This window comes from Fimicolochytrium jonesii (assembly GCF_025526975.1).
Source record: "Fimicolochytrium jonesii strain JEL569 chromosome Unknown EV422scaffold_10, whole genome shotgun sequence".
Taxonomy (NCBI): Eukaryota; Fungi; Chytridiomycota; class Chytridiomycetes; order Spizellomycetales; family Powellomycetaceae; genus Fimicolochytrium; species Fimicolochytrium jonesii.
The window spans coordinates 91,967-118,528 of NW_026515677.1; the positions used below are offsets into that span (position 1 = coordinate 91,967).

The 26,562-nt window shown below is 52.5% G+C and overlaps 3 protein-coding genes across 3 annotated transcripts; all 3 read left to right on the top strand.

The window, feature by feature from the left end:
* Nucleotides 1–83: 83 nt before the first annotated feature.
* On the top strand, nt 84–1,184 carry EV422DRAFT_36122 (uncharacterized protein). Its single transcript, XM_053066646.1, has one exon. It carries the CDS (start codon nt 198–200, stop codon nt 963–965), a length of 768 nt encoding a protein of 255 aa, XP_052925848.1. The 5' UTR covers nt 84–197; the 3' UTR covers nt 966–1,184.
* A 19,803-nt stretch (nt 1,185–20,987) lies between these two features.
* EV422DRAFT_36139 (peptidyl-dipeptidase A) lies at nt 20,988–23,210 on the top strand. The gene is made up of 2 exons (XM_053066650.1): nt 20,988–21,280; nt 21,351–23,210. Exons 1-2 carry the CDS (start codon nt 21,089–21,091, stop codon nt 23,058–23,060), a joined length of 1,902 nt encoding a protein of 633 aa, XP_052925849.1. The 5' UTR covers nt 20,988–21,088; the 3' UTR covers nt 23,061–23,210.
* Nucleotides 23,211–24,049: 839 nt separating this feature from the next.
* On the top strand, nt 24,050–26,103 carry EV422DRAFT_36161 (uncharacterized protein). The gene is made up of 2 exons (XM_053066652.1): nt 24,050–24,568; nt 24,756–26,103. Exons 1-2 carry the CDS (start codon nt 24,157–24,159, stop codon nt 25,913–25,915), a joined length of 1,572 nt encoding a protein of 523 aa, XP_052925850.1. The 5' UTR covers nt 24,050–24,156; the 3' UTR covers nt 25,916–26,103.
* Nucleotides 26,104–26,562: the final 459 nt, after the last annotated feature.

A 26,562-nucleotide genomic window follows, 5' to 3' on the forward strand; every position in this document is an offset into this window, starting at 1 on the left:
GAAGTCAAGGGCTTGAGTCTCGCGGATTTACGCCAATGGAGTCCTGCCTCACGAGAACGCCTGCGCGACTCTATGAAGCTGGTCAATAAGACTTGCACGCTGCTCTGTGCATTTGAGAACCCCTCCTTTCTGCTCGGCATCCCGATGCTGAGGTCCCGGATGACAACAATTCATTGAACTCTCGGATCCAGTACCACATGAAAGCTCTTTCGAAAATTGATCTCTCTTGTATGAGTATGCACTTGCTCAACACACAATTTCAAGGCATCCCCACCAAATGTCTCTTCGACGGTGGCTATTGCCTCATCGCCATCAGTTCCGTTATGTGCAAGAACTACTGTTGGGCCCTCTCCAAGCCAGTGCCCACCTTTCGTTTGCGGAAGGTTGATGGCACCTCCCCGTCCATCGAGGGTGAAGTCCACAACTTGGTCGTCCCTATTGCCGGTCATCAGGTTCCCATGAACGTACTCTCCATCGACCACATGGATGCCGACTGTCTCCTTGGACGCCCCTTTCTTGTGATGGTCAACGCTTTGACCAATTGGAAGAACTCCCTATACTCCATGCGCATCCATTCCACCTGGTTGATCGTCCAAGGCAGTACTGGGGATGCCCGCAAAGCCCGCCATCTTACCACTGACGAAGATAGCGAATGGGAAACCCACGGACGCGCCCCTATCGTCAATGATCCACCGCCTGCTCCCCGCACCCACTTGCAAACCCGAGACACTAACATCGCATCTTCAGTAGCGGATGGCATGCATGTTGAAATCGATCACAATGACGACCAAACCCTCGCCGACATCCGTAGTGGTGCCATGTTTGGCTTCCTCAAATGTAAATTCACTCCGCCGCTGGATGCGCCGCGTCTGGATGCCTATCTCGACGCTCGCATGTGGCTTCTGCAGGATTGTGCCCATGCTGGTCTGCCTTCTGGTCGCTTTGCAAAACAAAACAGGGTGTAAAAGGGTGTTGGAAAAAACGTTCATCAAACGCTTCTTGCGGGTAGAGAGGTCACCACCACAAGTGAATCGGACCTCTCTTGGCTGACAGGTCTACCGGACATTGGCGGATGGGCCTTGATCGTTCAGTTTGGACGTCACTGCATTATCCTACCACAACGGTGGTATGGGCTCTGCGCTCGAGATGAAGCCCTTGCATCAAGGCCGCTCTTCACCAGGAACTCACCCGTTGTACATTTGCTGCTCAACGTGCCAAGCAACACATCATATTTGCCGGTGACTTCAACATCATGCACACCGACGCGGATGTACATCCCTCTTGCCTCTCCTCACCACCGCAGTGACCGACGATGAACGGGCGCATCTAATGACTTCGGTCAAACACGGTTTCGTTGACACATGGTGAGCTGCCATTCTCTTGCCAACCCTGGCGCTGGATACACCACTTGGTGGCTTTCCAAGTATGCTTGAGAACGCAACCTCAGTGTACACCTTGTTTACATCTTCCTGGGTTTACCTCATGGTACCACATATCCCCCTCTGCTCAGATGTGACACCATGCCGGGACTGCAAGGATCTGACCATGCTCCCCTGTTACTCACCGTAGGCATCCTTGAAGAGGTGACCATCCCCAACTATCATGCTATGATGACTCGCATGCTCGACGCCGACACCGACCCCTTGTATGTGTCATCGATCCCGGAGAAGCGTACCCATCTCGAACGGGTCATTGCTGGGGTGACTATCACCGCTCGCCCTGCACGTTCAGTACATCCAACCCCCATGCAGAAGTTACCAGTTAGAGAGTGTACCTTCCAAGTTGCCACTGATCTCCCTGATGAGTTTGTGGTGGCCCTTACTCATTGTTGTCCGAGTTTGACCCCAAATTCTGGAACAAGGAAGAGGTACCTCGCACTTTCTTGCGCGTCCCACCGATGTGCCCTGTCCTCAAGCCAGATCCCACTGGCAACCGAGTACTTTGTCGCTGTCATATGAACCCATTTCAAGATCAATAGTGAAATTCAAGCCATGCAGTACCCGATCTTACCTGCACATTTGGTTCTACAACGCATTGCACCATATCGTCACCTCTCAGCTTTCGACTTTTTGCTTGGGATATCACCAGTCGCCTCTTGCCAAATCCACCCGGTGGCTAACCACCATCCTTCTTCCTTGGGGTATCTACCGGTACAAGGTCGGGTCTATGGGCTTTTGTGACACTGGTGAATGGTTTTCCTTTCAAATTGATGTCATGATTTGCGATGTCAACCATCTCAAGGACCATACCTACATGTTCCGTGATGATGCGTATTTGGGCGTGAACAACCTCTTGGATTTGTCCCTCAGTACCATGCACCTTGACCATATTTGCACCTTCTTCGGAACAATTTGACATCACTGCTTCAATATCCGAACACAAGTGCTTGTTTGGTGCCGAACGTATTTCCACGTTGGGCAAGGTCACAGGCAACGGCCAAGTCGCTACGGCGACCAACAGACTAGATTCCTTCCACGGTTTCTTGGGCTTCATTGCTGACGGTCTACCGGATTACAGTCTCCACATGCAGCCCCTCAATAACCTCCTCAAGAAATATTACGCTGATATTCATCGCTTTCGCAAAGTAATGGACTGCCCATCAAACATACGCCCGCGCATTCCAAGACGTGAAGCAACTTGCCACTGATAGTTTTGTTCTGCACGCTTATGTTCCCAATTGCCCTCTGATCATCATTGGTGACGGATCCGGTATTGGGGCGGGTGTGGTGCTTGCTCACTGTGCTGATCCTGCTGACAACTACAACGTTACGGCCGCAACAAAATACACACCATGCAAATTCTTCTCTTGCAGCTGGACCAACGGCGAGTTACGGTATGGTCAACCAGAGCGCAAATTGGCCGCTACAGTGTTCGGACTCGTCAAGGTGGAAATCAACTTGGGATTTGAATTCTACATCGTCACCGATCACCCTCCATGGGTCAAGTGCCAAAACGCCAAATACCCAATCGTTGTATCCTGAAATGGTGGACTTATATCAGCTCACTCCTCGCTGCTGATTGATGGCCTTGGTAGGTTTTCCGCTGAATCCCCCTCTGCAGCGTGCAAGCGTGCTTTGGTGTCATCTGTGGGCTTGAGTGCACGTGCAGCAGTGTTGTCAGGTTCTGGGTCAAATTCAAAGCTCGCTAAGCTGTAATAGGAGCAAGCTGATGTCTCTTGATCCATATGATCATCATCCAGGCTGTTGTAGAACTTCTTTTCATTGACCTGCAGGTCTCTGGATTTGGTAATGGCGCCCTGATCATTGGGTTCGGGTGACTGGAGCCTCCAGGCTTTGCTGGAAGAGCTATAACCGAGAAAGAGGCACTTCTTGGCTTTGTTGTCCAGCTTTCCTTGGTTTTTCTTGAGAATCATAGCATAGGCTATGCAACCAAACACTCTGAGATGTAGGAGGACCAGCTTGCGAGCGAAGAATGCGTCGTACGGCATCTTGAAGATGTCTAGGGCAACCATAGGGCATCGGTTTGAAATGTGCACGGCTGCGACCAGGGTTTGTCCCCAGTATTCATGTCCAAGACCAGCCTGGTTGAGTTGGCATTGCGCCATTTTGACTAGAGTTCAATTTATATGCTCCGCTACTCCGTTCCGCTGTGGGGTGTCGGTATCAGCCGCGCTGGTGCTGGATTCCAGCCTTTCTGAGTGCGAGGGCAAATTGGGTGGATTTGTATTCAAATCCCTGTGTATTGAAGAGGATGTAGTGAAGGGAGGCCGCCCAGACACTTGACGATCAACCACAGGACGCCTCTTGACCTACAGCGGTCCAGTTAGCTGGAAATCACGCAAACAACACACTATGGCACCCTCCAGCACTGAAAGTGAATACATGGCACTCACAGACCCCTGTAAAGAACCTGACCGTAAGGATGATGGTGATATGGGAGTGTGGAGTCCTCTATGCCAAACTCCCTCTGCAAAAATCCTGCTCGGGATCATTATAGTAGGAAGCGACATCTTGAAGAACGTGGATGGAATACTTCTCATCCTGAAGTTCATATTTGGGTACTTCTTGAGGATAAAAAGAAGCTGCAAGGTGATATGGGCGCCAAGTGTCGAGTTTAGTGGGAGACTTGCAATCACAGAACGAGTGTCCAGATTGACCACATCGATAGCAGCCGCGGCGCTCGGGATGACCAGATGGTAGCGAAGGCGGACACTGATTGGCATTGGTAGCAGCCTTCACTTGGAGATTTTGCATACGATTGGTCAGATCGCTGACCACGCTGGCAGACACAGGTGCCGGTGGTGTTGGTGCGGGCACGGCAGCGGGGGTGGGCCGGAAGCATCGCAGTCAGGTATCGAGGCGAAGGGGCAGAGTTCGTTGTTTGTTGGGGAATATACGCCGGCGCTGCAGGTCGTGACAGCGGCGGACGACGGTCCTTCGGAGCAGAGTAAGTTCCATCGCCCTTGGAATAGTCGGCACACAAGCGGACAAGTTCTTCAATGTTGAATTGATTGAAGTCGGGGAGACCAAGAACCAATGCTCAGGTAGAAGCAGTGCCCAAACCGCAGATGAACACATGACTGATTTGTGAGCAAGTCAGTTCTGTGGCAACAGTGGCGATATGCATGTTGAGGTATTCAAGTTTCTATACCAAGGATTTGTGAGCAAGTCAGTTCTGTGGCAACAGTGGCGATATGCATGCTGAGGTATTCAAGTTTCTATACCAAGGATAGGAATGAGCTGCCTTACTGTTGGACAGTTTTGCCTTCGGTGCGGTGGAATGCTTGTAGCCCCTCGGCAACACGGGACGGGTCACGATCTTGAGCTTTGGTGCATTTGAGGACCATGTCCATGCGGACGTGAGTCCAATATTCGTCTTCTTTATACAAGGTGTACCAGGTCCAGGTAAGGTGATCATTTTTGTCGATGGCCTTGGACCACCACTGGTAACGATCCTTTTCTTGCACACCACAGAATGCTGCAACCTTGTTAAATGTGCGCAACCATTGGAGAATGCGGCAATTGTCTTGATTGTCCTTGGTGCTGTCGTATTTTGGAAGGCCTTTAACAACAACCATAGAAACACTGGCGGGAGCAGATATGTTGCTCTAGCGCTGCATTTGTTCGAGGGTGGGGTAGGTGAGGGCCACCATATCTTGCGGGGATGGATTATCATCATTGAAGGGATGACCGTGCAGATGGGCTCGAGCAGGGGTGGCACCGGCAGACGGTCGAGGGTAACTACTACCGATGAGACGCTGAACACCAGACAATCCTGGTGCTGATTGAGCATGGCAATGGTGACCAGGACCGGCATGATAACAGTCACGGCTATCGCGCCAAGCGGTGGCAATGTGGATAGTGTCTGCTAACTCTCGGAGCGCAAACTGGGAATGGTTAGCATCAATGGCATACTGGAGCGCGGTAAGGTAAACATGCTCCAAAGTCCCCGGGGCCAAAGCCTCACAAACAGTTTTGTGGTTGATCCCCATGTGGATGCAAAACCTCAGCAATCCGTACAGGACTTCAGCATCAATGTGCAATGTACAGCCATACAACCCCATCTGAACACTGTTGTAGTCAAGACGAGAAGCCGGAATACAGCTATTGATGAGTGCGAGAGCGTGGTCCGAGGCGCAGGTGCAAGCAGAATGGCTATCGCTACCCACATTACTACTGAAGGTCTCATCGAATTCGCTAACGCTGTGGGTTTGATCACGCCAAGCGTTGTTGGTTTCAAGAAAAGTGCTATTCAAGGCCAAAGTGGATATGATAGGTCGCTTGTTTGTGGGAAAATCAATGGTACGCAATCAGGTAGGTACAGGGAAGAAGATGGATTCAAGGCCGGGTGATGATGGTAGACATGGGTGTATCTTGGCTGTCGCGAGTGCCCAAATGCAGGCTGCGCCATCAAGCGATCGGCTTTGGGAATGTTGTAGGTTGGAAGAATGTGGATTTGAAGGCGGTAGGTGCAATCAAGGATGTAGAATTCGATGGTGTTGGCAGATTTCTTGTTGGATGGTTGTTTGTTGTTCAGATGGATGGATGGATGGATTGAACAAGCCGCGAGTGCAGCGAGCAACGGTTTGAGTACAAGAAGAAAAACTACAACAAAGTCAAATGACTGAGAGAACACTACAACTCATAAGAAAGTACCCAGCTACTGACCATACCACATAGTGATGGTCTAGAACGCTCTCTGGGCACTCCGCGGACTTGGCAGAGGCTTGTGGGACTCCTATAAAAGGCAGACATGTTGCCATCCCCTCGCTTCACTTCTTCCTCATCAATACACATGTTTCTCTCGCACCACTCTTCCTACAGTACTCTCCTCTACATCACAACACTGTCCTCTCGGTCCCCACGTCTCTCAGTCATCGCCGAATTAGTCTTAGTCTTAGCCTATATCAGCTATGGTTCCAATAGGTTATGAGCCCTGAGCTTTATTCTCACTCACTCTGTCTTCGCCAATCCTATTCAAGATGTTCCCAACCCCCTACGGTCGGTACTTACGCCCGATCCTCATATATCCCTCCAAAATCACCAATTTTCGGCCGAAAATATCCCAAAGTGCTCAGCTCGACGAGATACGCACTACTTGACCCCCAAAAACGTGCCCACCGATACACCACCATCAGAACGCGTCCACACACTCAAAACAGATAAATCTAGCTCGAACACACGATGGCTGGAGACTCAGAGACTTCAATGCTCATGGTGAACAAGTTCATGGGGGAGAACTACCATCCATGGAAGTTTAGTATGATGATGATGTCAAAGGCAAAGGGACTTTGGGTGGCAGTGGAGGCTGGGACAAAGCAGAACGAGGGAAGCGCTGATACAGCGAGACACGCCAAAAGGGGAGGGGTCTGAAGGGGAGGAGGAGGAATCGATGGAGAAGAAGGACAAAAGAGCTTTGTCATACATCTACCTAAGTCTGAATGACACCCAACTTATGCACATGCATAGAGCTCAGACAGCTTGGGAAGCCTGGTCTAAGCTAGCTGAGGTGCACGAACAAAAAGGACTCGCCAGCAAGCTCTTCCTACATCGAAAGTTCCACAGACCACATCAACAAAGTTGGACAGCTAGCACAACAGCTGGAGGCTATCGGCGCACCAGTACCCGACACCTGGATATACAGCTTGCCAACCAGCTACGAACAAGTCATTACGAGCCTCGAAAGCAGGGTGCACCGGTGCCCAAAGACAATATCATGGCAGCCTTAATATACAGCTTACCGACCAGCTACAAACAAGTCATTATGAGCCTGGAAAGCAGGGCAGATGACTTACACATGGAGTTCTTGACGGCAAGGCTTCTGAATGAAAAAGCTAGGCGCAAAGAGAACTCAAAACCAGTCAGATCGACTGAAAACGCCTTCGTTGGGGTTGGGGGACACCAGCAGGAGACTGGGGGTTCAGCCAGGTTTGTCAGGAAGAAGGGGAATTGCATTGTGGCTTTGAAGGGCATTGGAGGAACAAATGCAAGAAGCTCAAACGAGAGCTACCTCAAGCCAACAATGGGTATGAAGCTGAACCACACCAGGCTAGACAGGGAACCAGGTTCCTCTTCATGGCAGCTATGAAAGGCACTGAAGTCAGCCCAGAGTGCTGTTTTATCGACTCAGGGGCCTCCTCACACCTGACACACATCAAGGAATGGCTCCAGGACTACAAGACGCTGAAAACCGGGATCCAGATCCAGTTAGCTGACAACCGGTCAGTCCTAGCCATCAGAACAGGCTCCATCTCGATCAGAACACACGGGGAGCACGCTGGCACCCTTTGAAACGTCTGGATTGTTCCCAACTCGAGAAGAACCTCATCTCAGTAGCCCAGCTGACTCAGACCAGAGCACTAGTGGAGTCCTTGAGTGCAGGATGCACAATCAAGACCAGAAATGATGCTCCCACCTGCAGAGCCCTCAAAAAGAATGGTCTCTACACCATGAAGGCCCAGGCTATCCCTGAACACGCCTACTTGGCAGGAGCACCTCTTAGAACACCCTTTCATATCTGGCATCAGAGACTCGGTCATCTGAATGCCCAAGACGTCCAGAAGCTCACCAACAGCTACCAACGCGACATCAGAGCCACCGGACACCCTGATGGTCACGTCTGCAAAGTCTGCACGCTCTCCAAGCAGTCCAGAGCTCCCTTCCCGAAGAAACATACTACCCAAGCCACAAATGTCCTGGCACTCGTCCACACTGACCTCTGTCGCCCCATGAGGATGTCTACCTTTGGGGTATGTACCTACTTCGCATCATTCATTGATGACAAGTCCAGAATCGTTTGGGTCAAGCTCCTACACAAGAAAAGCGATACCTTTGATGCATGGGAGGAACACAAGGATCTTATGGAGAAACAGACTGAGAAATACATTAAAGTCCTCAGATCGGACAAAGGAGGCGAATACGAATCCATCCAATTCACCCTCGCACTCAGAAAGGCTGGAATCCAATGTCAGCGCGCTGCTACCGACACCCCACAGCAGAGTAGCGGACCGTATGAATCGAACTCTAGTCGAAATGGCGCAATGCCAACTCAACCAGGCTGGTCTTGGACATGAATACTGGGGACAAGCCCTGGTCGCAGCCGTGCACATTTCAAACCGATGCCCTACGGTTGCCCTAGACATCTTCAAGATGCCGTACGACGCATTCTTCGCTCGCAAGCCGGTCCTCCTTCATCTCAGAGTGTTTGGTTGCATAGCCCATGTGATGTTTCTCAAGAAAAACCGAGGCAAGCTGGACAACAAAGCCAAGAAGTGCCCCTTCCTTGGCTACAGCTCCTCCAGCAAAGCCTGGAGCCTCCAAGCACTCAAACCCAACCACCAAGGTACCATTATCAAACCCAGAGATGTCCCAGAGGAAGAAGTGAAGCGAGGGGATGGCAACATGTCTGCCTTTTATAGGAGTCCCACAAGCCTCCGCCAAGTCCGCGGAGTGCCCAGAGAGCGTTCTAGACCATCACTATGTGGTATGGTCAGTAGCTGGGTACTTTCTTATGAGTTGTAGTGTTTTCCCAGTCATTTGACTTTGTTGTAGTTTTTCTTCATGTACTCAAACCGTTGCTCGCTGCACTCACGGCTTGATCAATCCACCCATCCATCCATCTGAACAACCATCCAACAAGAAATCTGCCAACACCATCGAATTCTACATCCTTGATTGCACCTACCGCCTTCAAATCCACATTCTTCCAACCTACAACATTTTCAAAGCCGATCGCTTGATGGGGCAGCCTGCATTTGGGCACTCGCGACAGCCAAGATACACCCATGTCTACCATCATCACCCGGCCTTGAATCCATCTTCTTCCCTGTACCTACCCGATTGCGTACCATTGATTTTCCCACAAACAAGCGACCTATCATATCCACTTTGGCCTTGAATAACACTGTTCTTGAAACCAACAACGCTTGGTGCGATCAAACCCACAGCGTTAGCGAATTCGATGAGACCTTCAGTAGTAATGTGGGTAGCGATAGCCATTCTGCTTGCACCTGCGCCTCGGACCACGCTCTCGCCCTCATCAATAGCTGTATTCCGGCTTCTCGTCTTGACTACAACAGTGTTCAGATGGGGTTGTATGGCTGTACATCGCACATTGATGCTGAAGTCCTGTACGGATTGCTGAGGTTTTGCATCCACATGGGGATCAACCACAAAACTGTTTGTGAGGCTTTGGCCCCGGGGACTTTGGAGCATGTTTACCTTACCGCGCTCCAGTATGCCATTGATGCTAACCATTCCCAGTTTGCGCTCCGAGAGTTAGCAGACACTATCCACATTGCCACCGCTTGGCGCGATAGCCGTGACTGTTATCATGCCGGTCCTGGTCACCATTGCCATGCTCAATCAGCACCAGGATTGTCTGGTGTTCAGCGTCTCATCGGTAGTAGTTACCCTCGACCGTCTGCCGGTGCCACCCCTGCTCGAGCCCATCTGCACGGTCATCCCTTCAATGATGATAATCCATCCCCGCAAGATATGGTGGCCCTCACCTACCCCACCCTCGAACAAATGCAGCGCTAGAGCAACATATCTGCTCCCGCCAGTGTTTCTATGGTTGTTGTTAAAGGCCTTCCAAAATACGACAGCACCAAGGACAATCAAGACAATTGCCGCATTCTCCAATGGTTGCGCACATTTAACAAGGTTGCAGCATTCTGTGGTGTGCAAGAAAAGGATCGTTACCAGTGGTGGTCCAAGGCCATCGACAAAAATGATCACCTTACCTGGACCTGGTACACCTTGTATAAAGAAGACGAATATTGGACTCACGTCCGCATGGACATGGTCCTCAAATGCACCAAAGCTCAAGATCGTGACCCGTCCCGTGTTGCCGAGGGGCTACAAGCATTCCACCGCACCGAAGGCAAAACTGTCCAACAGTAAGGCAGCTCATTCCTATCCTTGGTATAGAAACTTGAATACCTCAGCATGCATATCGCCACTGTTGCCACAGAACTGACTTGCTCACAAATCCTTGGTATAGAAACTTGAATACCTCAACATGCATATCGCCACTGTTGCCACAGAACTGACTTGCTCACAAATCAGTCATGTGTTCATCTGCGGTTTGGGCACTGCTTCTACCTGAGCATTGGTTCTTGGTCTCCCCAACTTCAATCAATTCAACATTGAAGAACTTGTCCGCTTGTGTGCCGACTATTCCAAGGGCGATGGAACTTACTCTGCTCCGAAGGACCGTCGTCCGCCGCTGTCACGACCTGCAGCGCCGGCGTATATTCCCCAACAAACAACGAACTCTGCCCCTTCGCCTCGATACCTGACTGCGATGCTTCCGGCCCACCCCCGCTGCCGTGCCCGCACCAACACCACCGGCACCTGTGTCTGCCAGCGTGGTCAGCGATCTGACCAATCGTATGCAAAATCTCCAAGTGAAGGCTGCTACCAATGCCAATCAGTGTCCGCCTTCGCTACCATCTGGTCATCCCGAGCGCCGCGGCTGCTATCGATGTGGTCAATCTGGACACTCGTTCTGTGATTGCAAGTCTCCCACTAAACTCGACACTTGGCGCCCATATCACCTTGCAGCTTCCTTTTATCCTCAAGAAGTACCCAAATATGAACTTCAGGATGAGAAGTATTCCATCCACGTTCTTCAAGATGTCGCTTCCTACTATAATGATCCCGAGCAGGATTTTTGCAGAGGGAGTTTGGCATAGAGGACTCCACACTCCCATATCACCATCATCCTTACGGTCAGGTTCTTTACAGGGGTCTGTGAGTGCCATGTATTCACTTTCAGTGCTGGAGGGTGCCATAGTGTGTTGTTTGCGTGATTTCCAGCTAACTGGACCGCTGTAGGTCAAGAGGCGTCCTGTGGTTGATCGTCAAGTGTCTGGGCGGCCTCCCTTCACTACATCCTCTTCAATACACAGGGATTTGAATACAAATCCACCCAATTTGCCCTCGCACTCAGAAAGGCTGGAATCCAGCACCAGCGCGGCTGATACCGACACCCCACAGCGGAACGGAGTAGCGGAGCATATAAATTGAACTCTAGTCAAAATGGCGCAATGCCAACTCAACCAGGCTGGTCTTGGACATGAATACTGGGGACAAACCCTGGTCGCAGCCGTGCACATTTCAAACCGATGCCCTATGGTTGCCCTAGACATCTTCAAGATGCCGTACGACGCATTCTTCGCTCGCAAGCTGGTCCTCCTACATCTCAGAGTGTTTGGTTGCATAGCCTATGCTATGATTCTCAAGAAAAACCAAGGAAAGCTGGACAACAAAGCCAAGAAGTGCCTCTTTCTCGGTTATAGCTCTTCCAGCAAAGCCTGGAGGCTCCAGTCACCCGAACCCAATGATCAGGGCGCCATTACCAAATCCAGAGACCTGCAGGTCAATGAAAGAAGTTCTACAACAGTCTGGATAACGAAGATACACATGGAGACACGTCAGATCGCTCCTATGACAGCTTAGCGAGCTTTGAATTCGATCCTGAGCAGAACAACATCGTTTCACACGCACCCAAGCCCACAGACACCACCGAATTACGCCCGCACGCTGCAGGGGGGGATTCTGAGCTCCTTGACGCATCTCCCAACCCACAACCTGACCCTGATCAATGGGCAGAGGCCCCAGAGGACCTAGATGACCAGGAAGACCAGGAAGACGGCGACATGGTGCACTACGGATGCATCACACGCTCCAAGAGCACTTGAATACGCCAAAGCAACCTTGCCTATGACCTGGCTATCGAAGTACTGCACACAGAGCCCAAAACCCTCAAGCAAGCTCTAAACTCCAAAGACTCAGCCAAGTGGAAGGGAGCCATGGATGCTAAATACGCATCCCTTGTCAACGTACGGATTGCAAGCCTGTATCAACTCCCAGCGTTGTGGGAAGCCCTCTCACCAAGGAAATGGCACCTCAAACGCCTGAAGAGACTGCAGAGATGCAGAACAAGCCCTATCGAGCCATTGTAGGCAGTCTGATCTACGCACTGATCGGCACAAGACCAGACATAACCCAAGCAGTTGGAGCTGTGAGCCAGTTCTTAGCCAATCCAGGCAATGGACATTGGAAAGCTGCCAAACGCATTCTGGCGTATCTCAAGACGACCAAACACTACCAACTTCGACTGGGAGCCGTCCAAGGAACCCCCAAACTCGTGGGATGGTCAGACTCAGACTGGGGAGGCTGCCCAGACACTCGAAGATCGACCACAGGATACCTCTTCACCTTCGGCGGTCCAGTAAGCTGGAAATCACGCAAACAACGCACTACAGCACTCTCCTCCACCGAAGGCATATACATGGCACTCACAGACGCCTGTAAAGAAGCCATGTGGCTCAGATCTCTACTCAGAGAACTGAGCACGCACCAAGACAAGACAGGACTCGTCCAAGGCCCCACAGGCATCTGGGAAGACAACCAAGGAGCTATGGCACTCGCCACAAACCCAGTTCACCATGCACGAACCAAGCACATCGACATCCGATACCACTTCATTCGTGAACAAGTCGCACACAAGACAGTTACCCTCCAGTACTGCCCAACAAAGTAGATGATAGCTGATGCGCTCACCAAGCCCCTCCCCATGCCGGACTTCACACGTCTGAGAGCTGCGATGCACTTAGAGGCTGCAGAGCCTTCAAGTGAGAGGGAGTATTGAGATAGCATCAAGATGCGGCACTTAGAAGGCTCTGCAAGACTGAGGACACGTCTTGGAAGGCTCTGAAGATGTCTGGACCATTTCCCAGACATCCAGGCGTCAGCACTGCGCTTTCATGATGTTCTTAGAGCTCATGGCGGTCAGTAGTGCCCGTATGGAGCTGTGATCGGGTTGTAGTAGCTAGATCGGGTTTTATTGAGCTGGTGGAAGCCTGTAGCACCTTCTGCGGGCTCCGCGGACTTGGCAGACGTCCATTGGGGCATCAGCAGGTTACACAGACTTAGCAAAACCTTACCAACTTTAACTGCGGCACTCAGAGACGCCTTGGGCGTTCTGAGGGGGTCTCAGAGGGTGCTTTGGACGCCCCACCACATAGCTAAATCCCCAAGAAAGAAGCCCCAGATTTGTATAAAAGGCAGACCTGTTGCCCATCCCCTCTCTTCACGTTATCCTCTTCAATACACTACTTTCTATCGCACTACTCTAGCCACACTACTGTCTTCCACATCACAACACTGCCCTTTGGGCAGCTACGTCCCTCAGTCATCGGCGAACCAGTCTTAGTGACCTCTCATATACACCTATATCAGCTAAGGTTTCAATAGCTTGACCCAGACAATTCTGGACTTGTCCTCAATCCATGATGCAACGTAGGTACCACCCCCAAGGCAGACATCCTCATGGGCCCTCAGAGGTCAGTGTGGACGAGGGCCAGGACTTCTGTGGCTTGAGTAGCTTGTTTCTTCGGGAAGGGAGCTCTGGACGGCTTGGAGAGCATGCAGACTTTGCAGATGTGACCATCAGGATGTCCGTGACTGTGATATCACGTTGGTAGCCGTTGGTGAGCTTCTGGACATCTTGGGCATTCAGATGACCACGTCTCCGATGCCAGATATGAAAGGGTGTGCTACGAAGTGCTCCTGCTGAGTAGGCGTGTTCAGGGGTAGCCTGGGCTGTCATGGTGTACAGGCCGTTGTCCTTGAGAGCTCTGAAGGCGAGAGCGCCCTTGAATCTGCATTCTGCACTCGGAAACTCGACTTGTGCTCCGTTCTCAGTCAGCTGGGCTACTGAGATGAGGTTCTTTTCCAGTTTGGGAGCAAACCAGACGTTTCGAAGGGTGCCAGCGTGCTCCCCTTGTGTTCTAATCGAGATGGAACCTGTTCCGATAGCTAGGACTGGCCGGTTATCAGCTAGCTGGACCTGGATCTCAGTTTCCAGCGTCTTGTAGTCCTGGAGCCATTCCTTGATGTGTGTCAGGTGTGAGGAGGCCCCTGAGTCGATAAAACAGCACTCTGGGCTGACTTCAGTGCCTTTCATAGCTGCCATGAAGAGGAACCTGGTTCCCTGTCTAGCCTGGTGTGGTTCAGCTTCATACCCATTGTTGGCTTGAGGTAGCTCTCGTTTGAGCTTCTTGCATTTGTTCCTCCAATGCCCTTCAATACCACAGTGATGGCAATTTCCCTTCTTCCTGGCGAACCTGGCTGAACCCCCAGCCTCCTGCTGGTGTCCCCTGTCCCCAACGAAGGCGTTTCCAGTCGATCTGACTGGTTTCGAGATCTCCTTGCGCCTAGCTTCTTCATTCAGAAGTCTGGCCATCAAGAACTCCATGTCTAAGTCATCCGCCCTGCTTTCGAGGCTCGTAATGACTTGTTCGTAGCTGTTTGGCAAGCTGTATATCCAGGTGTCGGGTACTGGTGCGCCGATAGCCTCCAGCTGTTGTGCGAGCTGTCTGACTTTGTCGATGTGGTTTGTGATCGAGTCAGACTCGTTCATAGTGATGGTAAGGAACTTTCGCCGTAGAAAGAGCTTGCTGGCGAGCCCCTTTCGTTCGTGCACCTCAGCTAGCTTAGACCAGGCTTCCCAAGCCATCTGAGCTGTATGCACATGCATAAGCTGCGTGTCGTTCAGACTGAGACAGATGTATGCCAAAGCCCTCTCGTCCTTCCCCTCCATCGACTCCTCCTCCTCCCCTCAGCCCCCTTTCCCTGCGACAAGCTTGCTGTCGCCGTGGCTCCTTCCTTCTCCTTCTTCCCAGCTTCCACTGCCAGCCAAAGTCCCTTTGCCTTCAACACCATCATCATCCTAAACTTCCAAAGATGGTAGTTCTCCCCTGTGAACTTATCCACCATAAGTTTTGAAGTCTCTGAGTCTCCAGCCATTGTCTGTTCAAGTTAAAGTCGTCTGTTTCGGGTGTGTGGACGCGTTTTGGATGTCAAGTAGTGCGTATCTTGTCGAGTTGAGCACTTTGGCGCGTTTTTCGGTCGGAAACTGGTGATTTTGGAGGGATTTGTCAAGAGTAGGGCGTAGGTAGCGTCCGTAGGGGGTTAGGAATGTCTTGAATGGGATTGGCGAAGACAGTTTTAGTGATGATAAAGCTCAGGGCTCATAACCTTTTGAAACCTTAGCTGATATAGGTGTATCTGAGAGGTCACTAAGACTGGTTCGCCGATGACTGAGGGACGTAGCTGCCCACAGGGCAGTGTTGTGATGTGGAAGACAGTAGTGTGGCTAGAGTAGTGCGATAGAAAGTAGTGTATTGAAGTGGATAACGTGAAGAGAGGGGATGGGCAACATGTCTGCCTTTTATACGAATCTGGGGCTTCTTTGTTGGGGATTTAGCTATGTGCTCAGGCGTCCAAAGCACCCTCTGAGACCCCCTCAGAACACTTAGGAGTAGTCAGCAGAGGAAGCAGATGACTGAGCGAACTCTATGTTGTGTGCAATGTAGTACTGTGAAGTATGTATTGAAGTCTAGCGTAGAAAGAGGACGCGAGGTCCGAAGGGGAAGAAAAGAGTGAAGTCCCGTACGCGTAAGCGTGGCGTAAGTGGGAGGTGAGTCACAATGGGGAACTTAACTAGTAGAAACCCTATCTAGAGACTTGGGAGGATGATACCTCCAACAAGAACGCCCAAGGCGTCTCTGAGTGCCGCAGTTAAGGTTGGTAAGGTTTTGCTAAGTCTGTGTAACCTGCTGATGCCCCAATGGACGTCTGCCAAGTCCGCGGAGCCCGCAGAAGGTGCTACAGGCTTCCACCAGCTCAATAAAACCCGATCTAGCTACTACAACCCGATCACAGCTCCATACGGGCACTACTGACCGCCATGAGCTCTAAGAACATCATGAAAGCGCAGTGCTGACGCCTGGATGTCAGGGAAATGGTCCAGACATCTTCAGAGCCTTCCAAGACGTGTCCTACGTGTTGCAGCGCCTTCTAAGTGCCGCACCTTGATGCTATCTCAATACAAGCTCCTAAGCAAGAAAAGCGAAACCGTTGATATCTGGGAGGATTACAAGGCTCTTATGGAGAAACAGACCGGGAAATCACTCAAAGTCCTCAGATCAGACAAAGGATTTGAATACAAATCCACCCAATTTGCCCTTGCCCTCAGAAGGGCTGGAATCCAACACCAGTGTTATGATCTCGACGACGGAGGCGAAAGCGAAGAAGAGAAGACAGAGCGAGAGTGATAGGCGACAAGAGGTTGTATTGGCGAAGCAAGAAACAAGGACTAGAACAGGAGATGAGAAGAACTGGTGTTGATCTGCTGGGGAGGAAGGGAATGGACGAAGAGGGGGCGGCTATTTATAGATAAACAACCCAGCAGATCAAAGACAACAACAAGAGGGGACTTGGTGAGCACCAGCTCTGCTCCCTAGCCTAGAGCGAGCGTAGCAGGCGTAGAGAGCAAGCTACAGCTGCTGGCTGTGGAGAAGTACTGGGGGGGTTGACAAATGGCTGGAGATTGGCTCACAGATGAGCGGGGTGGAGGAGGAGCGGCGAATGGGGGATTGGCGGACGAGAGGAGAGTGGGGGATTGGCGAAATGAGAGGGGAAGGCATTGACACTGACATTGACATTGACACTGACATTGACATTGGCGTTTGACATTGGCGGCTGTCAGTGTGCTGTCATGAGGTAAGCTTATGGTATGGGCGCGTCGTCCATAACAACCAGCGCGCTAGTACCAACACCCCAGAGCAGAACAGAGCAGCAGAACATATGAATCAAACTCTAGTCGAAATGGCATGATGCCTCCTCTCCCAGGCTGTTGGGGGTATCATCCTCCCGAGTCCCCGGTTAGGGTTCCCATAGTTTCTTTCCTCACGTGACTTCCCTCCCGCTTATGCCACGCTTTCGCGTACGGGACTTCACCCTCTTCTTCCCTTTCGGACCTCACGTCCTCTTTCTACTTTAGACAACATTGTATAACTTCTTATACAATTCAAGGGCTTTGTCTCCCCATTACATAGAGTTCACTCATAGTCCGCTCTCCTCTGCCAGCTACCGCTAAGTCAGGCTGGCCTTGGACACAAATACTGGGAGAAGCTCTGCTTGCAGCCATGCACATTCGAAACCGATGCCCCACAGCTGCCCTAGACAACTTCAAGATGCCATTTGAAGCATTCTTCGGTTGCAAGCCCATCATCCTCCTTCACCTCAGAGTGTTTGGGTGCATAGCCCATGTGATGGTTCTCAAGAAAAACCGAGGCAAGCTGGACAACAAAGCCAAGAAGTGCCCCTTCCTTGGCTACAGCTCCTCCAGCAAAGCCTGGAGCCTCCAAGCACTCAAACCCAACCACCAAGGTACCATTATCAAACCCAGAGATGTCCAGTTCATTGGGAACAAGTTCCACAAGAGTCTGGAAGATGATGATACGCATGAAGCCACGTCAGCTTGCTCCTACAAACGCTTAGCGAGCTTTGAATTCGATCCAGAACCAGACAACATTGCTTCACGCGCCCCAAAGCCCACAGACAACACCAAATTATGCTCGCACGCTGCAGAGGGGGATTCTGAGCTTCCTGACATGTCTCCCAACCCACAACCTGACACCAATCAATGGGCAGAGGCCCCAGAGGACCTAGACGACCAGGAAGACCAGGAGGAGGAAGACTTGGTGCATTACAGATGCGCCATTCCCAAAGCACTTAAGTGCGCCAAAGCAACTTTGCCTATGCTCTTGTTGGAGGTATCATCCTCCTTAGCCCCCAGTTAGGGTTTCCCATAGTTCATTTACTCATGTGACTCCACTCCCGCTTACGCCATGCTTCCGCGTACGTGACTTCTCCCTTTTCTTACTTCCCCAGACCTTGCGTCCTTCTCTCTGTCTTTAGACAAGACTTTATAACTTCATACAATATAGAGCTTTGTCTACCCTACACAGGGCTTTGTTCTCTATCTGTATTCCTTTGCCGGCTACCGCTAACCGCTCTGGCTACCGAAGTACTGCACACAGAGCCCAAAACCTTCAAGCAAGCTTTAAATTTGAATGAGTCTTGAATGCTATAAGGCCTGACTAGTTGCCCAAGGCTTTTCACAAGAAGAGGGAGTTGACTACACCGAAACCTTAGCCCCAGTAGCCAAGTTTGACACCATCAGACTACTTTTGTCCTGGGGAGCAGCCCAGGATCTCGAGACGGACCAAGTGGACGTATCCACGGCGTTCCTGAATCCAACACTCAGCGAAGAGATGGACATGAAACAGCCACCGGGCTACATCAAGCCCGGAGAAGAGCATCTTGTGCTTAAACTGAAGAAGATACCCTATGGTCTGGAACAAGCTCCGAGGGAATGGAACATTGAAAATCATGGCATCCTTGTCGAGAGAGGCGTCACACGTCTTGATTCAGACCATGGCATCTATATCAGATTCTTTGAGGGATGGCTACTTGTCCTGATCCTCCACGTCAACGATCTGATACTTATGAGCAACAAGAGACTGACCTCGACCACTTCAAAGCCAAGGAACTTCGGAAGGCATACAAAATGCGTGATCTTGGTACCATACACTACTTCCTGGGCCTGCTAGTCAAGAGAGACCGATCTGAACGACTCCTGACACTCACCCAAACCGGGTACATCGAACGATGCCTGGCAGTACTGGCTGTATAGCACGATAATCCAGTTGTGGTAGCTAGTGGGTGTTTGTAGTAGACTTATAGCGGCCTGGAAGAGTCCAGAACATGCTCTGGACTCTATTGGACGTGCAGAGGCTTCATTGGGGTTCGCAGGACAACCATGAGCCTACACGGGACTTGGCATGCATTCGGAATGGCGTAGTGGCACTCTCAGCACCTTGGCGTCTTGACGGGGTCTCAAGAGGTGTTAGAGGTGTTAGAGGCAGCAGCACTTAGCTGGAACTACTGGGAAACCGCCCGAAAGCCTCCAAAGGACAGGTCGGCTACCCATCCCGTCCCTTCACTTCATCCTCTTCAATACATATCATCGACGGTCCTACTCTCTACCTACAGTATTGTCTTCAACTTCGAACACTGCCCTTTGGGCATCAACGACCTCAAGTCATTGGCACGGGCCTTAGGGACTCTCAGATACATCTATCAGCTACGGTTCAGTCCATACAGCGTGTCTGTATGGCACCTTTCTGGTGTCTGAGTCTCGTGCTCCATCTGACGGGAGAGCAGAACGGGCCTTATGGTAACCCTTACAGTGGTTTTCCCGGACTTACCGCAGATGATATGCCGTTGGCACAACAGTAGAAAAACGAGATGAGTAACGAGCATCTCGTCGATTACCATGGTACACGTCTCAGAGGAAGTCTCCGCGTCCATTAGCGGCCCAACGCCCCGCCTGAACTTGGAGCCTCATTGTTGGCGGGAGGACATGAATGCACCAATATAATAAGGGAGAAGCTACGGCTTGATGCCCGCTCTGCTTCTCATTCCCGGGCACCTCACACAAATACTTGGAAAGTGTCGCCCTGCCGAGTCGTTGAACACACGTTACCGAGGTAACCAGTATTGTGCCCAACCCCCCCCCCCCCCCCCCCCACACCATCGGCTTCGAGCAGTCAATTGCGCAACGAAGTTCAAGAAGTAGCCCCTCACGTTCCCGAGATATCCCCGAGGACAATATTTCAGCTCAAATGTCCTAGCACCCACCAGTTCGTAATTGCGGACGGAACTGCGAAGGAATCACGGCGGTCTGTGAAGGTTCGCGCAGGTTCAATTGCCATTGCCGTGCCGAGCTCAGCAGCTACATACAGTACATAGCAACGGCGAATCCTGGCGACTGTCTGATAGCCAGCAATGGCGAACGCCGAACGGCCTGAAAAGTGTGGCATCCAGGGCATCACGGTCTCTTCATTTTAGAAGTAAGGTTTGGAGTATGTAGTTGGACGCCTAATAATTTCCGGAGTTGTGGTCGCTGAGAGACGGCAGGACGATTGACATGGATCCCGGCCCCCAGGTTGCATGACCTTGATGTCAATGACCTTGATGCAAGAGGGAAAGGTTGCATTGGGCAATCCCAGGGGCTAGCAGCACTGGCAAAATGCGAGCCTGCGACGGCATCCAGAAATGCGATCTGCAGATAGTGTAACTTATATGAGTTTTGATCATGAGGGACTCGGGAGTCGGATATGGACGCCGTCGTCTAATCCGTCATATCGGAGATATTGAGGTCACGCCGGAGCACCCGTAGCCCGCCAGGAGCGCGGGTGATGTCTGGCTGATCACGTTGCAGTGATAGTAGCTTTCTGCCGTCGTCGTGTCGCACAGGCCCCACGCCTGCCACTCGGCGAGCCGGCATGAACTGGCAGTCGTTATCGGATTCTTGAGGCGTTACCTAACTTACCTTCAAGTCATCGAAAAAGCCTTGAAGTGTACAGTACAGTATGTCAATGTAGGATGGTCATCCTGATCTATCGCTACAACCAGCAGACTCGGACGCCCACAAGCGGTATCCCAAGCGTAAAAGCTTAAAAACATGGCCGACGCACAAACGTCTAAAAGGTTACTTTTCATTAATAAGAGCACTTCAGATTACTTGCGTGGGGTATCTAAGAGCGGTTCCACACCGTCACCGGGAGGCTGGCATCCACCGGGATGCAACTACCGCCCTAATTCTCTGGGAATCCGGTGGTGTTTAAAAGGATCGGGCAGACCCAACTTCCCTCATCTCCCTCCACCCCATCCGTTCCGCTCATTTTCTTCCTCCCGCTTCGAAAATGCGCACCAAGCTCCTCCTCGCCTCTGCGGCGTTCGCCGCCGGTCTCACCACGGCCGCCCCAGCAGGCTCACTCACGGTGTCGGAGTGGCTCAAGTCTGTCAACGACCGTTTGGAGGTTGCTGACCCCATCATTGGCGAGGTCCAATGGGCTTACTCGACCAATGTCACCGATGAGACGGCCGCTGCTCAGGTGTGTACATAGAACCGCGTGAGTCGATATTGATGAAGGCTGACATGGCTTTGTTGACTCCCACCATCAGGACGCCGCATCGATCGAATACAGCAAGCTCCCCCTCGCCATCCTCTCCGAGCTCGCTGAAGGCGGCTACGAGGCGAAGGCGACCACCTTTGACGAGAAGCGTTTGATCTCTCTCCTCAAAGCCGGAAGCATCACGCCCAAGAGCAACGCGACCCAAGCCGTTCTCGCCAAGACTCTCTCTGATATGAGCAGCGTGTACGCGTCCGGCAAGTTCGAAGGCAAGGACCTGGACGAGCTGAGCGGGATCCTTGCCGAGAGCCGCGACTACGAAGAGCTGAAGAAGGTGTACCTCGGCTGGAGGGAAGTCGTTGGCCGCGCCGAGAAGCCGCTGTACGAAAAGTTCGTCAAGGCGACCAACGAAGGTGCGCGCGATAACGGGTACGCCGACACGGGTGCCGCGTGGCGCGACGGCTACGACATGACGCCCGAGGACTTCATGGCGATGATGAGCAAAGCTCTCGGCCAGGTGCAGCCCCTGTACGAGCAGCTCCACTGCTACGCCAAGGCCAAGCTCTCCGACCTCTACGGCAAGGAGAAGATCATGACCGCGGACGGTACGATCCCCGCCCACGTGTTCGGCAACATGTGGTCGCAGGACTGGGGCAACATCGAGTCGATCCTCCGTCCCTACCCCGACGTGCAGGCCGTCGACGTCACGGAGGAGCTCGTCAAGCAAGGCTATGATGCCGTCAAGATGCACCGCTTGTCCGAGGAGTTCTACACGTCGCTGGGCATGGAGCCCATGCCCGAGAGTTTCTGGACCAAGTCGATGCTGGTTAAGCCTGCCGACGGCCGCACCGTCGAGTGCCACGCCTCCGCGTGGGACTTTTACAACGGCGACGTCCGCATCAAGATGTGCACCCGCATCAACCACGAGGACCTCATGACGGTGCACCACGAGCAGGGCCACATCTACTACGACCTCCAGTACAAGGACCAGCCCGTGCCGTACCGCACCGGCGCGTCCGATTTCTTCCACGAGGCCATCGGCGACACGATGCAGCTGTCGGTTCTTGTTCCCAAGCACCTGAAGGAGGTCGGGCTCATCACCAAGGAGCTGACCGACGGCTTGGAGCAGACCATTAACTTCCAGATGGCGGTCGCGCTTGACAAGATTGTGTCGATGCCGTGGACTTACCTCCTCGACCAGTGGAGGTGGGATGTGTACTCGGGCAAGACGACTCCGGACATGTACCAGAAGGCTTACTGGGACCTCATTGAGAAGCACCAGGGTCTGAGCCGCCCTGCACCTTCGACCGCGGAAGACTTTGACGCTGGCGCCAAGTATCACGTCCCGGCCAACACCCCTTACATCCGCTACTTTGGTGCCAACATGCTCCAGTTCCAATTCCACGCCGCGCTCTGCAAGGCCGCCGGACACACCGGCCCGTTGCACGAATGCTCCATCTACAAGAACAAGGCCGCCGGCGCGCAGTTCAAGAAGATGCTCGCGATGGGCCGCAGCAAGACGTGGCAGGAGGCCATGTCGGTCGGCACCGGCGGCATGTACGATAGCGTTGACGGCACGGCGGTTGTGGACTACTTTGCGCCGTTGATGACGTTCTTGAAGGAGTTCAACGCCAAGAGCGGCGTCAAGTGCGGATGGACCCAGGCTGGAACCACCCCCACCGGACCCCCTACCACTACCACCTCTACCCCTGGCCCGACTCCGACCAAGTGCCACCGCAAGAAGGCTGCCAAGCAGCACTAGATCTAGACATCTCATAGATTCTTCACCGACGATTTCGAATAGTAGATGGACACCCGATGTGAGGAGAGGAGACGATTCTGTGTCATGGTAGAAACAGATTTGTACTAGAAGCTAATACCCATACAAATGCAATGCCCTGTTTGCAAATTGACGCAAACACTTCGACACTTATGGTACAGTATTATGTCACCCGACGTTGGTTCGAGCGTTTACAACATATATAGGTCAAAAGTCCGCGGTTCGTCATATTGCCCATGCCCCTGGCCTAGCCAACTCGAAGCAGGCGTCCAAACTCGCTGTTACTGTACATGTACAGTACGTACTACGTATGCAGACGTACTGTACATATGTATGCAGCAGCCTGCGATGACATCCTGCGTTCGTACTGTTTGTCTGACGTTGCGCGAGGCGAGTCCCCAGGGTCCTCTTTTCGTCTCTTCCCCTTGAGCGCACGGGGGAATGATGAGATTTGATGTGCGGGTTTCCATGTTTCCCATGGGCTGGGGAGGCGCAAGTGGCGCGTGGGGTGGCGCAGCTTCCGGAGTGGAGTGACGCCGAGAGACGGGGACCCGGTAACGTAGTTCCAGAGCCAGCTGTGGCTGATTATTATTATTATTGCGGCCTGGGGGCTTTCTTGCGCGGCGCTCGCACAGTCGGGTGAGAGAGAGAGAGCAGAGCGACAGAGAGAGAGAGAGAGAAGAGAGAGCAAAGTGGCTGCTGTGCTGAACTGTGACACTGTGCTGTGCTGTGACCCTTTCGCAGAGACAGACAACAACCCAACCCAGCTTTCGTCACTCGTCCCAAGTACAGTACTGCAGGACAGAGAAAGAGAAGGAAGGCGCGAGAGAGAGGCCAGCAACCAGAGTATCACAGTTACATAGCAGATATCGGTCGCCAACTTCCTCTTCGCTGATCTTCCTCCTGCCCGCAAGGAAGGCTCAACGACCGAGACTTACGCTCGCCAAGAGTGTGGAAGAACGCCTTTCCCCAATCACTGTCCTCGCCAGCAGGCACAGCTACTGACAACTCCTCATTTCTCTCTCTCACGACACACGGCACCACTCGACGACGTTAACAACAACGAAGCGAAACAAAAATGTCTTTTTGCGAGCGGGTGTGCATCCCCTCCCAGAAAGTTACAGTATCAAACCCATTTGCTGTTGTTGTCTACACCGGCAACTTCACTCCTGATACGGACGAATGGACCGTCAGCTTATTCCCCGGCGAGGTTACAACAGCTGCTGTTGCCGGACCATGTGTAGCGCCCGGAAACTCTCCTCCACTGCAAACTTGGTCGTCCTCAGCAGCAAACAGCTTGAACTGGGAACAACTGACGCCGACAAACGCTCAGACTCAGCTTACCATCAACCCCTCGGATAAATTGAATGCCGCGATTAAGAGTGCTGGTGGGCATTTCTTTTTTCAAATTAGGGCTGGTAATAACCAGAATTGTCAAGTGGGGCCTTGGAATTCGCCTGCGGGGGGCCCAGGGAACTTTTTTCAACTAGGTAAGCGATCGGAGGGAGCCCACTGTAATACCGAGCGTTAGCGAGCATTCGATCTTTTGCGAGCGCAAGCGAGCTGCGAATCGAAGGGAGCGATCCGATTTATATGGAGAGGACCTCGCTGCGCAAGTTCATGCATACGTTCATCAACGCATCGATGCTGACCTTCCTTCACTCTTTCAAATTTTAGCCGCACCGGCGACATCGACGAGCATTACACCCACCCCCACACTCACCCCGACACCAAGTGCATCGGTTGCATCTGCAGCGGCAGATGGGTCAACCACCGTCACGCCCACACCAACACCCGTCCCGCAACCACAGACACCACCCTCGTCCGGCATCGACCCGAATGGCCCCACAACGAACGACCCTTCCTCCGGCAAAGGCGCCCCAGTCGCCATGATCGCGGGTATCACCGCCGCCGCCATTGTCCTCCTCGCGATTGCCGGCCTCGTGTTTGCGCGCCGCCGCAACCGCAGCAGGACCGCATGGAACCGAAATCCAGACCATCGATCAAGTAAAGGCGTGTTATTGGCGAGTGGGACGGATCAGCCCTCGCTGAACCGCCCGGGTGGGAGCGATCGCGGTACGCTTACACCTGAACCTGTGACGGAGGAAATTCATGTTGGAAACGGTGCCCCCCACGCGGCCGCATCCATCGCTCCCGCCGCGACGGCTGGTGTCGCTACTGCAGCCGCCTTAGGAGCCTCCGAACCCCACTCCCGATCAATCCCACCGACCGCTTCACATGCACCATCCCAATCACCAACCGTGAATACAGCAGCACCAGCAGAAAACCCCTTCGCAGACCCATCACCCGGATCTACAACAGGAGTAGGAGCAAGCGCGGCAGCCGGAGCCGCCAGCTTAACAGCGGCAGCAGCAGCAATTCCCTCCCGCAACCGCCGCTCCATCCTGGCCTCTCTTCACGACAGCTACCGAACTCTCACCCGTGCCGATTCTGCCTCCACAATAACCTCCGACATTGAAAACCCCTTCGACCCGCACCACGCTGATCACACCTCCGCACAACCGACGACCACCGACCCTTCCTCATCCGTATCATCGTCCACATCTCAATTACCACCACCGTCCACGAACGCGCACCCATCTATAACCCCTGAAGTAGCACCAAACACCGATCGCCACACCATGGCCATGCTCGTCGCCAACGCTTTCCGTAAAGGTCTCTCCAGCGGCGACGAGTTTGGCAACTGGAGAGGTGGTGCTACGAACGAGGGAGCGGCCGAGAGCGGTGGGGAGAAAGTTGAGCAGATGCAGCAAGTGAAGCATGTGGAGGGGATGCGGCAGCTGGGTGGGGGCGATCTGCGGACTGCCGATAGGTGATGACCGCGATGTAGAGGTTTGAAGCCAGCGTCCACGGATCCGGCGAGGAGTGTTGGCCTTTGACAACCTCCTATCCGATGGGTTGATCAACTCCGTCAAGTTCGCGTAAGCATCACACCCGATGAATTCTGATCGACCTGCCTCCTTGTCATCGCACCGCCTTCGTTCTGACACCGGGACTGACTCAAGGCTACCGATCACCGACTGTACCACTGGTTCAGTTTTTTTTTTGACTTGTCGTTTCCATCCGAGCCCTCGATTTGTGCTCTGTACCTACTGTACCCTACTTGCACCCTACTCCACCCCATTTTCATTTTCCGTCTATGCACCGCACTCACGGCGTAATTCTGGGGGGTTATTGACCCCCCTTTTTACATGGCAGTTGTTCATAGTGGTTTGTTCTTTGTCGGCGGCGTAGAAAACCGACTTTGTTTTCCCTTGAGTCCCATGTATTTTGGTCCTTGCCACCTTTTTCCATACCCCTCCTCACCCTTGTCTTGTACTAGTTGCGTCTGTCAGCCCATGTTTCTTCTTTTTTTGCATTAAAGAATGAAATTGTACAGTTTCTCAATCCCTATGTGCACTGAAGTCCAGAGGACGATGGGACTAGAATTCATTTAATCCAAGTCACATCAACGATCTTCGCA